This window comes from Elephantulus edwardii, unplaced genomic scaffold, assembly GCF_000299155.1.
Source record: "Elephantulus edwardii isolate Elephantulus edwardi_28Jun2011 unplaced genomic scaffold, EleEdw1.0 scaffold00012, whole genome shotgun sequence".
NCBI lineage: Eukaryota > Metazoa > Chordata > Mammalia > Macroscelidea > Macroscelididae > Elephantulus > Elephantulus edwardii.
The window spans coordinates 2,682,110-2,699,901 of NW_006399762.1; the positions used below are offsets into that span (position 1 = coordinate 2,682,110).

General features: G+C 36.1%; 1 protein-coding gene across 1 annotated transcript; it reads left to right on the top strand.

Moving 5' to 3' along the window:
- The first annotated feature begins 8,203 nt into the window (after positions 1–8,203).
- IL21 (interleukin 21) lies at positions 8,204–17,041 on the top strand. Its single transcript, XM_006881127.1, has 5 exons — positions 8,204–8,365; positions 8,470–8,505; positions 13,399–13,560; positions 16,854–16,931; positions 17,018–17,041. The coding sequence occupies exons 1-5, from the start codon at positions 8,219–8,221 to the stop codon at positions 17,039–17,041; spliced, it is 447 nt and encodes a 148-aa protein (XP_006881189.1). The 5' UTR covers positions 8,204–8,218.
- Positions 17,042–17,792: the final 751 nt, after the last annotated feature.

Genomic DNA, 17,792 nt, shown 5'->3' on the forward strand with positions numbered 1-17,792 from the left:
AAGGAGGAGTGGCATCCACTTCCATAATAGCTTGCCTCCGGAAACCCTATGAACCTGGAGAGAGGATAAAAGGCACCCAAGCGTTGAGGAGTCTCCTTCATAGGGTCGCTATGAGTCGCCTGTGACTCAACAGCACTTCACAACAACAACATATACACATAAGCAATGTTATTTAGGGAACTCAGGAGTCTAATCAGTGCTGAGCATATTGTAAATAATGTCAAACTATACATGTATCATATTTTTTAAAAAACTCACCTATTATTGTGTCAAATAACAATACAAATGCACTACTGAATTAATATTGACCCTTTAGCCCTCTGTCTCCTTCAATCAGGAGAAATACCAAGCTTATTCTACCATTTACTATTGTGAGGGGAAAGTAAGACATCTTTTATATGAATTAAAATCGATGCCATAAAGAATAATATTGCCAAATGCAATATCATAAGGAAGTAAAACTTTTACATTTGACAAAATCTTTAAGACTGTGCAATGACAAGATTGAACCTAGGTATAATCCATAATCTTTAGTTATGAAAGGGAGCTCTGGTGGCTTAGTGTTAAGGAAGGAGTTGTGCTGCCGACCCAGACGCGTGTATTTAGAATTCTTCAGATGCTCCATGGGAGAAAGATATGCATTCTTCTCTTGTGCAGTCTAAGCTCTGAATACCCACTGGCAGGTCATCTATGAGTTGGTTTCCACTGAATAATATATTACAATCAAAATATTGGTTCATCAATTATAGCAAATATAACATATGAATACAAGATGCTAATAATATTGGAGGCCTGTAATTTTATCTCCTTGTATAATTCTATTCCCTTTATTCTCTTATTCTCTTATTTATATATATTATCTACTCACCTATACTGTTTTACACTCACAGAAAAAGATTCTAGACTGGCACATACCAAACTCTTAAAGAGCACTCCAGGAAGAATTTTTCTTTTACTTTTCAAAGAGAAGAGTGTGCTGGAGGGAGAGGTGGGCAGGGAGAAAAGTGAAACAATGAATGAATGGAAATCCAAAATCTCTGTAAATTTTCATTAAAATTAATAATAATAATAAAAAATTTAAAAAAATTTAAAAAGCACTCTAGGGTATGAAATTAGAAATAAAAAAGAAAACTTTTATCTTGCTTTTTACTGTATAACATACTATATTCTTAAGTTTATTGTTTTATTATACATGTTATTTTATAAACAAAATATAAAATTTTTTATAAAGAATTCTTATTCCTAGAAGCAGCATGTGGACGTCCCTCTCCATGAACTGCTGCTATCCCTTACAAATAGGAGGAAGTTTCCATGCAGATGATTAGGGAGTACTCACAAAAACACATTAGATTTCATACACAGTAAAAACGAATTTGGACTAAGTTACTTTTATAATGAAGTATTGGGGAACTATTAAGTAAGAGAAGCTGTTGAAGTCACTGATGGGCCTTGAGTGTGTAAGAAGGAGGGATCTCCTTAATCATAGATATTTATCAGGAAGATTTGGAAGGTTGGTGAAACTTATGATGTAAGATGGGGTGGAACCTGTTTGAACAGCATGCATCTCTCAGTTCTTCCCCCCATCCTGTATGCCTAATTGATATGTGAAAAACATATCAGATCTTCATTAACACTAATCTGTGCTACAGAAAACAAGGCATATGAGAACTAAGAGTTCAGAAAAGATTTTATCATGTTTCTAATACTGACACTTGGCATATAAGAACTAAGAGTTCAGAAAAGATTTTATCATGTTTCTAATACTGACACTTCTCTGGATCCAGAACTTCAGCTTTATTAATTATAGGCCTGCAGAAAAATGACTTTGTGTGTGTAAGTTAAAAGGCCTCTGTACTCAAAGAACCCAGGACTAAAGTACCATAGAATTACCTGTGTGGCCCTGACAATAGAGTAGAACCACCACCCCAAGAAGACATTACAGAACAAGCGGAAATAATATGTACCCCTCTACTATAACATACTGACCACCAGACTACAGGATCACTAGTGATATCACAGAACCACAGAAACCTCAGCTAAAAATACAGTGGTATAAGAAAGCTTGGGGTTTTGGTTTTGTTTGTTTTTGTTTTTTTTTTTTATTCTTGAGACAACAGTGACCAAATCTTTTAGACTGCACAAACTTCAGGTGTTTTGGAATTATCTTGAGAGGGAAGAGGTACCTAGGAAAGAAAGAAATATTCTATTAGGATTGTACATCTTGGTACTTTCAGGTAATTAATGTTTAATATCATAAGGGATTGCCCTTGTTATATGTATGTGGGTAACAGATACACATGTACCGCTTTCGTACTTACTCTGTTCACATGCATCAAGTTAATAATATCTTCAATATGTGCTCTGAGTTCAAAGAAAGGAGAGAAGTAGAATAGGAATACTCAGAGACAGGTTTTACAGAGACATAACTGTAGCAAGTCCTTGAGGGCTCTCCTTCTTGATTTGTCTCCACGTCAAACATAGTGAGGTTTCAAGCTGTTGTACATAATAGGGTTGCTATTAGTCACTCAACTTGACAGCACCTAACAACAACAACAATAACATGTTAATCAAGGTGAGATATTTTCACTATGTACCTGAACACTGTCATAAAGAACAAAAATGTTTTTAATTATCCTCATGACTGTAAAACTCATCTTTATAGAAACAAGCTACCTATCTGAATACTTTAAGTTTGTAGGAATGGTGCATTATTAATGGCTTGGTATTGCTCTAAACATTGAAGATGCCTCCTCTCAGTTCTTATGCACAATGTATACCTGTAAGGGATCAAATAAGTAAAAAACAGAAAGGGTATGTTTGATACCCAGGCAGTCACAGTGAAAAGCTATGTGGATCATATATGGGACCTGGGAACAATTACTATCCAGTCCATTTTTAGAGCTGGCACAGCTTTCTCCACACAAAATCATCATCTAGCAGCTCATTTTAAGACTGCCAGTCTTTGTCTACTCTCTCTCCCTCACTTTCAGCCAGTTTCCACCTCTAAGTTGGAGAGTTCATTGAGTTCTTTGGTGTGATTTCTGCCCTGACCAGGTATTCTATGCATAGTCTATTAGCAAAATTACTGAAATAACATCTGTGAATTCCCTTATATAGATAACTACAAGAGAGCACTGGTGGCTTACTGGCAAGAAGATACACTGCAATCCCAAAGCCATGCAGTTCGAATCCAACAGCTTCTCTGCAGGAGAAGGATAGACAATCTCCTTTTCAGCTACTAATTGCGTAGGAAAACTCACCAGAGTGTCAGCTATAGGTCAGATCTGACTTGATGGTACACAACAACAACAGATGACTATATTCCATAACAACGACCTTGATTCTGGCACATATGTAGCATTTCCCACCATTTTACTATAAACAAGCAAACAAAGGAAAAAATACAATAAAATTAAACCCACTACCAGTGAGCAAGAAGTATATTTAGACTAATGAAGACCCTCCATTGGATTGTCACTATTATAAATCATTATAGTGAGAGAATCCACCTTTCCCCCATAGAGTTACTGGTAGATTTGAACAGCCAGCCTTTTTGTTAACAGTTCAAAATATAAGACACTACACCATTAGGGCTTCTTACTTCACTACAAGTTGCCTCCAAATAAACATGGATGCTAAGTAAAGACGGTATACCTGCTATACAAGTACAGCTTCCAACCGATCTTATGCTTTCGAGCTTCTTCTGTGTAGAAAGTCCAGAACTTTCATACTCACCTACACTCCTGTGTCCATACTGATGAATCATGCCATTGCACTGTCCTTCACAGAAGTTCCTAGAGACTTAAAAATAAAAACAGCAGTTTCATAGATTTTTCTTATACACAAGTTTCTATCCTTTAGAATCTGATAGAATTAAGGTTTCCCCTTCCTACAAACATAACCATAAAATTTTGCAAATAATTTCCAGAGCATCTTGAACTTTACAGACATATTAATAGAACTTGTGGGTTCTCTGATACCAAATCCACCCCTGTGGCAATGGGAAAGAATTAGAAGAAAGGTGTGCATTCATGCATTTGAGTATCTTGGATCAGAAGGGTTCTGTGTAAAAACATGAAATAGTTTGCTTTTCATTCTTTGCTCCATCACCACCTTCCATCTTTATTTTACTTCTTCCTTAAGGATAAAGCATGTATCTTGATGTTTCTTTTTACATAGACAAAACTAGTCACTGTTAGGGCTTAAATGTGACAACTTTCAGATAGAATATAGTCAGCTCTGCAAAACTACATATATGCATTTCTAAAACTTTTAAATAGGCAAAAAATAACACAATAAAACCCACTAAACTTTTAGGGGAAAATGGGTTTGACATACAACACTTACAAACATCATGACAAAAAAAATTTATGAGGACCTAATTGTGCTATAGTGGGTTTTTTAATGTGGCTTTTCAAACCATTGACTTTGACTTTCACCACATGCCGGGTAAGATTGTATAAATGTGAGGTAGGTGTGACCCACACATAAGGGATTGGGTAGCTTTATGATAATATAAATTTTGAAAAGAAACTGGTCAGTTTTGCCATCCTACCAGTTTTCAGTTTAACAGATTGGGAGTCATGAAATGGGAATTTCAATACCATCAAGGAAGAAGCAGAGTACAGAGCTTCCTTTTGGGCTCGAGATCCCTGCACAAGACAGCACAAGACAGATACAGCAGCAATAGCAGCACCAGTAGAAGTGGCAGAGAACAGAGACTGATATGAGGCAAAGCTAAACAAAAACTGCAAGATCCAAAGGCCTTTGAATGCTGACGAAATTAGAATGGAGGACACCATAACTGCAGAAGTAAAGTAGCTTCATACCACTGGCCAGCCCCAGTGAGGCTGAAGGTTGGAGTGAGGAAAGCTTGCCTGCGAGAATACCTGAGAAGAAGGTGTCTTGAGGGAAGAATGGTATTCTGAATACTTGCAGCTTAAAGTGTAACCTGTTACTTCCCTAATAAATCCTACAAATGTGTATTTTGTCTGTGAGTAACCATTGCAAAAAAAAAAAAAAAAGCAAACCAAAGAGCAAAGAGTAGAGTGACTAGAGCCATGGCAGGAACAATTTGTATTAGAATTTGTATTAGAATTGATGCAAGAAAGTGTGGTATCATAGGAGAATGTCTGATATAATAGGAATCAACTTTGGACTGTTAACATTGATAGAGATATTCCCTTTGTGTGGAATTAGCAGAATTCTGATGCCACTGATCCTATATCCATGACACTGTTTTTACAGGAATAAAATAAAGACAGTGCAGGAGAGGAAGGCCCTCGATGAGATGGATTGATTCTGTGATTGGGGTGGTGGAAATGAGTGTGTCTGAGACGGCAAGGTTGGCACAGGATAGAAAGGCATTTAGGGCTCTTGTACATAGGGTCACTATGAGTCACAAGCGACTTGATGGCACATAACAACAACAAACAGAGAATACTTTTACCTGTGTAACTCAGATATAATTGGGCTCCCATGTGGACTCAGGAATAAATGGAAATAAAATACAAATTGGCTGCACAATTTCAAAACACAGTCAATTCTTAGTTAAGTATTATCAAGGCTAGAAGAAGATTGTTTAAACACATTTGAAACTTTAGAAAGTCTTCACTACAAATTTTTAGCCCTCAAGTCCCACAACATAAAGTAGTTTCACTAATTTTATTTCTTTCTCACTTTTATACTTCCTTGTCCCCTATCTTATTCCGCAAGAAATCCAAAACACAAAACCACAACCATTATTGCTTTTATCTTTATCATATCTTCTTTTTTCCCACTTCTGCTTTTATTCTAAGAGTAAGAATTCCTTACCCAAGTATATTGATTCCTATTGTTGCTATAACAAATTAGTACAAACTTAGTAGCTGAACAAATTCATGCTCTTACAGTTCTGAAAGACAAAACTCCAAAATGAGTCTCATAGGCCTAACATCAGGGTGTTGACAGCGTCATTCATTTCTGGGGCCTCTAGAAAATAATCCATTCCGTAACTTTTCTAGCTTCTAAAGGAGACTACATTCCTTGACTAATGGGCACATCATCCTGATGTCTGCTTCCATTATCTTGTAACTTTCTTTGATTTAATTCTTTCTGCCTTCCTAAGTATCTCATGATTGCGTTGATTCCACTTGGATAATCCAGGATAATCTCTCTCTCAAAATCCTTCAATTTAGTCATATCTGTAAAATTTCTTAGTACACACGACAGAGCATATTTCCGTATTTCTAGGATTATAATATGGAATTTTTTAAGAATGTTATTCAACTTTCCTATACTAAATACTACTAAGCCCTTTACTTGAAAGTATTATTTAAATCACATGATAACTGATGAACAGATAATTAACTTCCTTTTATAATAACATATCCAAAGTCATAGGTGCTATTAAGTATTAGTAACTGAATCTGAACCCAACCAAACACTTTGCTGTAGAAACTTTATTGTTAACCACTGTGGTTAGTGTCTTCAAGAAGACTAAATTCTTGTTGGACTAATAAGGAAAACAACCAAAAAATACCATGCAAGGCAACACTGAAGTGTCAAATGGTAACCTATGAGCTCATATGAATTCATAGTTTGACACAGAATCATCCCCTATAGAATTTCATTGTTGCTTTTTTTTAGAACTCACAACAACCCAACGAACAACAGATCTTAACCCTGTCATGCTTTATGCCATTCTTATTATTTATTGATCCCATTTGCTGCAGCCACTGCCTCAAAATTTCTTGATCACATTATAAGCATTATTATAAACTCTACATGATCAAAATCCTGAGTGAATATTTTATAATAAAAAGATTCAAACTTCAGAGCATATCAAACACAAGTTCCAACTTACCCTAAGTAATATTCTAAAGCATAATTTTACTCATACAAATAGATTAATATATCAATGAATAAATATCTACAAGAAAGAGTTTTCTGTTTAAGACTTGAATGACTAGTACAGACTCTATGTCTAGCTTGAATATGACACACAACATTCTCAAGTGAGTAAAGAACCACAGGAGCAAAGAAGCAAAAGATAGGAAGATGATAAAGCCATTTCTGGTCTTTTATTAACATCTACTCAGTCTTACACACAGTTAGCAATTTGTTGATCATACTCAGAGGAAATAGTCTCTAAAGAAAATGTAACTTAAAGAGCTGACTTGGTAAGTGTCTTTTTTTTTATATGTGTCTTTAACAATGGGTTCTAACAACGTTCAGTCTGTACAGAGTGCCATTATAAGCCAGAGCCGACTAGATGGAGAGTGACACAACACCAACACCACCTAAAAAGAGAAGAATCATATTTTCAGATAGGAATGAGTTTGAGAAATTTTTGCTGGTTTAACTGATGCATTATATAAAAGATGTACTCATTGGAGGTTTGGGATTTTCTTTACCTTTTTAATAGTAAAACTAGAGTGATTTTAAAGATATGGGGTAAATTATCTATAAAATCCTTTAGAAACCTTTATGATATTTATGCATCTGATGGGTAAATAAAATGTTAGGAGGCAAGATTAATATCATGTAAAGCTGTTCTGTTGAAGGACTAAAAGCAAATTCAAGTTCAACTCATAAATTAATAGGAACCTAAAATATTCTTGATAATTTGAAAAAATCCCCTATATTCAATATTTCCTAAAAGGTAATCCTCCTCCTACCTTTATGATGGAATTCAGGATGGGTTTTGTTATTACCATAAGAAAAAGTCCTGCAAGAAAGCACATGTTGCTATCTTACTCATTGAAGGGCCTTTATGAGTGTGCATCTTGACTGCCAGAGACAACAGGTAACATGCTAGGGAGAGCATATAAAAAGAGTTCAAAGTGTTTTTGTTTACTTCTTTGAAGTCTTGTAGTATCTACTATTTATTGTGCATGCTTCTCAATTCATGCTGAGAGTTGGAATGCACCCATTTTTTTTTCTCTTTTTCCTGTCAAAGGTGCAGACTGGGCATATTTCGTTGACTCCATCAATCCCTGCCCCCACACAGCAGCACACACATACGTATACATGGCCAGTGGAAAAGAAAAAAGAGTTACTCACATTCATCCATTTTACGAAGATTTCCAGGCTGCACTGGGAGGGCTTTACCTCTCCCTGAAGGATGAATAAATAGGTAGCTTAAGTGACAACCTGTTCACAGTCAAGCTGAAGTGAAATCCAGACAAGCTCAAGGTTTGCCTTACTGTTGACATTGGTGAGATCAAGTCCTGACAACATGCAGAGGATAGTCTTCTGCCTGATAGTCATCTTCTCTGGAGCAGCGGCCCACAAATCAAGCTCTCAGGAGCAAGACCGTTTCATGATTAGGATGCGTCTACTCCTAGACATTGTTGATCAACTGAAAAATTATATGAATTACTTGGTAAGACACTACCTGCCGTACTACTAAAAGAATATATTCAACTTGTATAAAAGAAGGCTTTTCACTTATAAAAACAGATCAGAACTATTTGTTTTTTCTTCTAGGCTCCTGATTTTTTCGCAGCTCCACAAGATATAAAGGTAAGAACAATTTATTCTGAAAATATCCTTTATATCAAATTTTCATTCAGTTAAGGAAAGCATTAGCATGGCTATTTAGGAAGATATTTCCATTCAAGAAATGTTTTAATAATTTTAAAATATTTCTCTCTTTTGCTAAAATACTAGTTGTTTTATCAACAAGCAAACCAATAAAAAATTGCTATCTTATATTTATCATTAAATATGCATTTATCTTCAAATATCTCTAAGAATATTTCCAAATAGTATTTCTGAGATAGAATAACAAAATCAGAAAATAAGTTTTAATGATTACCAGCTAGTTACATTTTAAGAGCCTTTAGGCAAGAACACGTTTAGATCTTATTCATAATCAAGTGAAAATAAATATTAGATAGCAGAATTAATAATTAATAAAGAATTAATTAGATAGAAGCAGAATTAATTTTTTAATAATAAATGTGGAAAAATATAGAAGAATTCATTAAAGGAATGTCATCAAGGAATGGGGATGTAGAAATCAGGAAAGGAAATAACTGCACATACTTTGGTTTGTGAGTCTTACCTTGCCTTCTGAGGAGACTATTGAAAGGACCACTTTTCAGAATTCATTCTAGTCTCTTAAGTCGTAAAATCCACTTGAGTCCCAGGAAGACAAGACAAGGCTTAGCATATAGATCTAGAGTGCTATGTGCACAGCCCTTCCCTATACCTTAGATCTGGTCTTCTGGTTTGGTACTCTGAAGGTATAATAATTAGGAAAAAGTTTGCGCTGTCACAGACTTTAACCACATAAATAAGAATAACAATAAAAAGGCTACCAGTAATTAGGCTGCTACAAAGTGGGAGACTTACGAGGCTGCATTGCAAAGAAAACAATTATCGTAAATGACTGTGTGTAAAAGTTTAGAAAGTGAATGAGTCACAACTATTGCTTTTCTTTAAAACTCACTCTCCAGCTCTGAACCCAACCACTCTCATTTACTAGTTCTATACTTATAAGCAGCATTTAAACTGAAAGTAGCACATTCAGCCTATTGGAAAGACTTTTCCAAAAAGTGATAATATTTCTTAATCGTTATGCCTAAATTTCAAAACATTAATTTTTCAGCATCTCACACACTTTGTTTAACTGAGTTAAGAGTCCTTTGCAGAGTTTTCTGGACGCAGTCTCTAACTTGTAAAATAAGAAATAAGAAAGCTATCTCATTATTTTACCCAAGTCTATGCAATAGGCACTTCATTTATACACTTAGTTAATGAAAGAAATTTTTTAAATCTTACAACATAATGAGAGGATTTTATTAAAGTGACACTGTATATCTGATAGTCTAATCTGGCAATGTTGACCCTAATATAAGAGTAAAGACATTAACTAAGATCTTTAAGTTTTGTTAGCAGGCAAGTTCAAGAAGGAAGCAAATAGCTCAAGACCTTATTAGTATATAGAGCTTTCAGGGCTATCAGCAAAGTAGAGTTTATAAAATATTTACAGAAAAGTTTGATAAAAATAAAACCATTGAAGGCTTGTACTTATGTGGTGATCATCTCAGATCTTTTAGTGGTCTGATCAGGAATCTTTTTCTCTTTATTTTTCTAATCATATAAATCAGTGGCCTCAGTGGGCAGTGATATATCCCTCCAGGAAATACGTGGCATTGTTTGGAGATATTTTACAGTGTCGTGTTTGGGGGTGGGGAAGAACGAGCTGCTTTTCTCTAGTGAGTAGAGACTGGGATGCTGCTGACATTCTACATTGCAGGAGAGCCCTCACAACAAAGAAGTATCCAACCCCAGATGTCAGTAGTGCCACTGTCGAGAAATGGAGGCAAATCTAGACAGTGGCAATCTTGCCCTGTTAGCATCCATAGTGTAAACAACCAGGGCTTGCTGGTTTGCTTTCTTTGAAAGAAAAAAATTATGTAAGTGAGTTAAAAACGGTTTTAAGAAAGCCAACCTTTTAAAGATATTTAACTGCAAAATATTAAAACCATCTATGGCTTCTCGCAAAAGCAACACTTAACTTGTTCTCTGGCTAAAGGAAGAGGGGAATAGTTTGTTCCCCTTGATCCTGACATTCTCACTCCCTATATCCTTCAAACCAGTGTAGGACCAGGTTATTCCTATTATTTTCATGTGTTAGAGAACAAAAGAAATCAACGCTATCTCCTCAGACTCTGCAGCCACCAAAGAACAGCACTCCCAGATGGTGCTCTTGGCATCAGACACCTCCTGAATGAAGACTAATCTCTCCACTCCTCTTTTGGCACTTCCTTAGGCACTTAGCCAACACACACAGCTCCTCCCCTTCTTTTTCCTTTGATGTACATCTAAGGCCAAATCCTGTAGATAGTTGTAATGAATTTTAGACTGTTGGAGACAGCTCTGCCTGCTGGTAGGGACAAAACAGAATGAAATATCAATTTCAGTTTGATTATCAATACAGGTGAGTAAGAAAGGTGAGTTCCTGTAGCCCAAAAATTACAGTCTTCCATGTCCACGGGCCAGTCAAGTGTCCTCAGGAAGGCTTTCTCAGGGGGAAAATTTCTGCCCACAGATCTTGACCATTCCTGGCAACATTGTCTCAAGGGACTTCAGTGAGGCCCTGCATTTCTTTAGAACCTCCTTTTTTCACCATTTACTTGTAAATGTTAACTCAGCAAAACGGGCCTTGGTGAGAAATGCTGGTTTCTCAGATCATCACAGTTAGTGTTTTCAGTTTCAGCTGGAAAATTTACCTTTTTAAATATGAATATTATTTTTTCCAGTAAGTTAAGCCGGTTGTGGTCAAAAGGGAGAGAAAAGAAAAACTTCATCAAACATGAACATGTGGTTTTCAAGGAAAAAAAAAGTGCTATAATTCACATTTAGAAATAGTTTCTATTAAATAAGCATTTTGGCAAACATATGGAAAGGACACCACCTTGCCCGTATGAGAGGCACGTTGCTCTGACATAAGGAAACCAGATAAGATGAGTCTCACCTTGTGGCTGTGTATGCAAAGCAAACTCGATGATTTTGTGTCTTAAAGATGCAGGTTATTGATCAAGATTCACATTGGGTAAGAATAGGGGTTGGAAAATGCAAAGCAAGTCAGATGCTATTTTCAGCTGATTATAAATGAGAAGATTCAGGGACTGCCAAACTGCAGTAGACTAAGGGTTGGACTGCTAACCGAACGGTCAGTGGTTTGAACACACTAGCTAAGGCCATTTGCTCCTGTTAAAATTTACAGTCTCAGAAACCTGATGGAGGGTTATGATGTCAGTAGGTTTGGTTTTGGATGGGACTGCTCTGGGAGAGGCTGGGAGGGTTTGAGTTGTATGACATTGGCTGCAATGCATTGTTGTTGTTTTCATGTGCTTTGAGTCACTTGCGACTCATAGTGACCCTATGTACAAGAGCCCTAAATCCTGCTCTATCCTGTGCCAACCTCACTGTCTCCGACCCACCTATTCCCATTACTCCAATCTCTGAATCGATCCCTCTCATCGAAGGTCTTCCTTCTTTGAGCTGAAGCTCCATCCTCCCAAACATGATGTTCCTCTCCGAGGACTGGTCCCTCCTTGCAACATGTCCAAAGCAGGTCAGATGAAGCTTCAGAATCTTGCCATCAAGAAGCAGCCTGGTTTCACCCTCTCTAGGACGAATCTGTTTGTTCTCCTAGCAGTCGACGGTATATTCAACACTCTTCTCCAGCACCACAGCTCAAAGGCATCAATTCTCTTTCTGTCGCCTCTAGTCACTGCCCAGCTCTCTGACACATACCACGCAATTGTGAAGACTATGGCCCAGATCAGGCACACCTTAGTCTCCAGCTTGACATCATTACTTTGCATATTAGTGAAGCCAAAATTGAACAACAATAGGGGGGAAATTATGTCACATACATAAATTTTGCTGGGGAAAAAATAACCTGGTTAGGAGTTATTAGAATAGTTTAAAAATATTTTTAACAAGACAATATAAAATTTTATCTCCAAAAACATTCCACTTTTTCCAGTTTGATTTCGAAGATATTTAACCACCACTTATTGAATCAAATCAAGAGGCAGACATCCTTAGTCCTTTTCTGTACAGTTTTTCACTCTCTGAGACATTGCTCATCCCTTCTAAGGGTACTATTTTCTCTTCCTTTGGATGACCGAGTCTAAATTCTATTCTTGGACTGACTGGTTTGGGCAGAGTTCTACCTAAGCGTATGAGTGAGCTATAATAAAAGTCACTCCTGGTTTATTGCAGGTGTAATATCCTTAGCTGTGGGGCATGCCATTAGGGGTTTATAGACACTTTCTTCTTACAAAGGAGGGACTTCAGTATACTTCATATTTTTCATTTTATAAATATTTATTGAGCATTCTGTAGCAAAAAAAATGCTATAAAAAGTGTTATATAGGAGAAAATGCTTCACTAGATAAGCCATTGATAGATGTTCCTAGGTGCCATGGTGGAGGGAAACAGGAAATGTATGGGGGGAGGGAATCTTTAATCAGATTACAGTACAATTCCCTCAAAGTCACCACTGGTCCACAGTGTAACTTTTAGAGACTTATAATTCGGAAAGTGTGTTCTTAAACCTAATAAACTCTCCTTTATGAACCACAGTGGTTTTGTCTACCACCCAGATCCTAGCATGGTCCTCAATCAAGTGTCAAGAAGAATGAACTGTGAAATAGCCATGCTCTCCTCTCCCTAACAGAGGGGGATTCTACAGATTGGAGCCTCCTTCATTTCAGTTTGAAGATTAAGTGGGAGGAGAAATGATATGCTGGAATTAATGCGGAATCTGGGGAAAATAGTGTGGAATTAAAGACTGGAATTAACACTGTAGCAGAAATAGAAAGAGAAAATGGGAAGCTCGACTTTATTCGTTGATTAACTTGTATTAATACATGTCAATTATTACTCTTTCAGGACCACTGTGAGCTTTCAGCTTTTTCATGCTTTCAGAAGGCCGAACTAAAGATAATAAATGCAGGAGACAATGAAAAGATGATCCAAACGCGAATTCACCAGTTGAGGAGAAAACTACCTCCCACAAAAGAAGGGAAAAAACAGAAACACAAGCCAGAGCTGGTAAGATTATCATTTGTCATCTCTCTTGTTTGCACTTGTTAGCATCTCTATTATATTACAAGGGCACCCACAGCACATAAAATGCACCAACACGCATGCGCGAGCACACACACACACACACACACACACACACACACACGTTTGTGGCAAGACTTAAGTGCCTTCTTTACAGTCTCTTATCATTCAGTATATTTTGAGAAGTAAGGACATCTCTTTCCCAGACTTGAAAATGTCCAGATATGTATTAGACTCTGGTAAGAATCCCTGGTACTCTGGGACTCAACTCACTGCTGAACCTCCAGCAGGTTTTCTGAGGTTGTGAATCACACAGGAAGAGATTGCCCATCTTTCTCCTGAAGAGCAGCTTGTCAATGCCAATAACCTGCCTTTGGTTGACAGTACAACTCCTTACTCACTAGGCCGCCAGAGTCTCTGGAAGAAGTTGACATGACTTCCCCAGATAAAGAAGTGAGAATCTGATTGCAACTCAGGAGAAAATACTTTTCGTATTATTTTAGTGGTTAAATAAAAGTTGTAACCTTATTAATGAAAGTTAGATTCTAGTTTTTCTACAAGGAAAAAGACGACTTGTAAGAAACCAGGATAAATCTCAAACATTGCATTCCTCAGCCGAGGAATATTACATTCTTGGACACATACAGGTCCCGTAAATTGAAATGGAGAGATTCCATTAAGTGACTGGGGAATGTCTGCCATCCTTATTTTTGGGATCACTGAAACTTTCTTATATACTTGGGAAAATTTTTTCATTTGCTTGTTTTCTTAATATGATTACATACAAAGTTCTTACAGATTGTGTTTCATTCATATACATCATGTTTCATACTCACATCATGTTTTACATGATCATTCACATACACTACATTTTATAAAGCCAATCAACATTGATCTATGCCCACTATCACCCCATCCTTTCAGGTCCTCTTTGGATCATTCTAAATTCCTTCACCCCCTCCTTCCACTTAACAAACCCCATGACATTGCACTCTCCCCACCCTAAGCCCACTCTTCTCCCCTTTCTCCCTTAGACTTTTATACATATCTTACTAGTTATTCTATTTTTATAATAATAGTCTTAAGCAGTATTTGTCTTTATGAGACTGAGTTCATTCACTCAACTTAATCATCTCAGCCTCTCCCATATTGTATAGCAATTTTCAAAATAGTGACTCATGAGCTCATAGTTTATATATCTATTTTTTGCCAACTCATGAGCAATGTCAATATCTAAGAACATGAGTTGTTGTTGTTATGTGTCATTGAATTGTTTGCAACTCATAGCGACCCTATGTACAAGAGCCCTAAACGCTGCTCTATCCTGTACCAACCTTGCTGTCTCCAACACACTCATTCCCACCGCCCCAATCACAGAATCGAACCATCTCATCGAGGATCTTCCTCTCCTGCACCATCCCTCCACCCTCCCAAACATGATGTCCCTCTCCAAGGATCAATCCCTCCTTGCAAAATGCCCAAGAACATGAGTAGTATTAGCATTAATCAAACCAGTCGGTGTAGAATATAAAATCAATTGCTCCTTTTTTAAAGTAATTCTGACACCAAGGAATTTTACATGTAATTCAAATGAAATAAAATAATAAAAACATTATCACAATAATTCTTCTTTTGAGCCAGGAGGTGGTGTTTTTACTTATTAAACTTTTCCCAGGTTGCTATTTCTCTAAAACTTTCCTCAAAGGAATAGAAATAAGTCTTTAAAACCCAATATCAAAGACACATAGGATAGTAGAACTAAAACTTCATTTTACAGTAGAGGAAATTATGACTTACCAGACACATTGAGTGACTTTCCCCAACCCACAAATAGCAAATGACAGAATGACAACTAGAATATCTAAGTCTTAGCTGCCAATCATGGATTTCCTGGGTTGCACAAACAGTTAAGCACTTGACTACTTGCTGAAAGATTGATGGTTCCAATCTAGCCAGATGCACCTTGGAACACAGACCAATTAATCTGCTTCTGGAAGAGCACAGCCTTAAAAAAATCTTTCTTTGTACACAGGGTCATCGGACTACATGGCAAGTAGCAACAAAAACTGTTTCGTTAAATCCATGCCCCAAAATATCAAATCAGCATTTAAAACACTAGTCCCACACAATATCTCTTGATTGGTATCTCAACAGTAACAAGGGGGGAAAAACACAAACCAAGAAAATTACATTGGCATACACATTCTAGAAGCAATCAGAGGCAAAAAGATCTTGTAACCCTTCTTTCAAAATGCCATAGTTACCTTATTGGAATCTGTTTCTTTCTTCTACTTGTTGTAAGTTGGAAATACATGTAACAAAATTGTTTCATTTTACTAGCCATCAAATAGTTACAGGAAAATATTTTTTAAAATTTATTTTAATGACACTTTAGTTAATTATGTTATTGCAGGACTGAAGAAGACCCAGTCATAACTCACCCTTCAGCAGGTTCTCAGAGGCTGTGAGTCCTAAGGGAGATTGCCTATCTTTTTTTCTTAGGGGCCACTAGTGGATCCAAACCACTAGATTCGAACCACCTTTGAGCTACCAGTGCAATTCTTTGTGGACTATACCCCAAGACATTTAGCAAACTAGTTATATTTTCATTATATATTTTCATACTATACCTATGTTACATTTTTATCATATTTTAGTAACAATAAATGGTCTTATTGGGTGTTGATAAGAAATCAGCAGGTGAATAAAGGCAAAAATTTTACAATGCATATATTAAAAAAACCATCAAAAAGTTTTCACCCTTTAATTCAGCAATTCAACTTTTAGGAATTTATCAATTGAAGCAAAGATGTCCATAAAAATTATTTATAAGAATATTTTTGTAGCATCATATGCAACAGTGAAAAGTGAGAACTAACTTATATGTCCAAAAATTGTAAGAGTTCTATTCTGTCTTGGAATACAATGAAATCATTACCTATATCATACTTTAAAAAGGTTAAAACATAGGAAAGGCCTGTGATTTATTAAGAGTAAAACTCCTCCCCAATTATCCATCAGAGGATAACAAAGAATAACAGGAAAGCATACCCAAAAAATAGAAGAGGGCATATCTCAAAACATTGTCAAGTTTATCTTCATGAGCGGGATTATGAATGATTTTCTTTCCAATGTTATTTTCTTATCAATTACGTGCATTTCCCACATTTTCCCTGGTAAATATGATTTATATTGTCAATGGAAAAATAAATTTAATCACTGTTTTATTAAATAGGAAGAATTCTTTTTAAAACCTGTTACTTATCATTGATTTCCAGGAATGTCCTGCTTGTGATTCTTATGAGAAGAAACCACCAAAAGAATTCCTCGAAAGACTGAAATCACTTCTCCAGCGGGTATCTAATATTACATTTGATTTTCACCTTTATCTGAACCAATAGCCTTTTGCTCTGTGGTACTCATGGTATTTTTTTCCCCATAGATTATTTATCAGCACGCCTCCTAGAACCTGTGTGATTACAGAAGTTTCTGAGGATCTACTTTGAAGCTGGACACTATGCTATATACTCTAAAACAGTAACGAAAAGCACTTCTTCACATTCCAAAAGGGGGTGTACGATATACTAGGGATGGGAGAAAAGAGACTGAGATAGATCAATGTTCAAAGTCAGGATTATTTCCTCAAATTACTATGTAATATTCATCATCAATCCACATGTTCTATGTTTAGTCAAACTGAAAATCTTTTGTAGTCTAATTTCCTACATAAAGGATTTTCATGGCTTGAAATGTTTATATTTTATCCTACTGTCCATCGATTATATTCTTGGTTAGAAATGAAGGTTAAAAATTTTAAACAAAAATATAGAATGGGAATTTACTGAATTTGTTATGATCATAATTATAATTACAAAGAGTTGTGGATGAGGCCTTTTGTGATCATATTCTGGAAAATAGATACTTTCATTCAAGCCTCAAAATATGAACATGCAAGGTCAAAATGAAAATTTTAACTATTTTTTTAAAGGTAAAAAACCTAAGTATTATATCTGAAGAGTTTACTTTTTATCTCAGCACATGTAACATATGGAATATGTAATTTATTTATGCGCCAGAGAAATATTTTTCTAGATGGCTACCAAAAAAAGCCTTACCTTTTTATTGAATTTATTAAAATATTTAAATACTATAGATAGGAGATGTGAGACTCATTTAGTGTCTTTTTAAATTTTTTTTAGTGGCAATAGGGTATTATT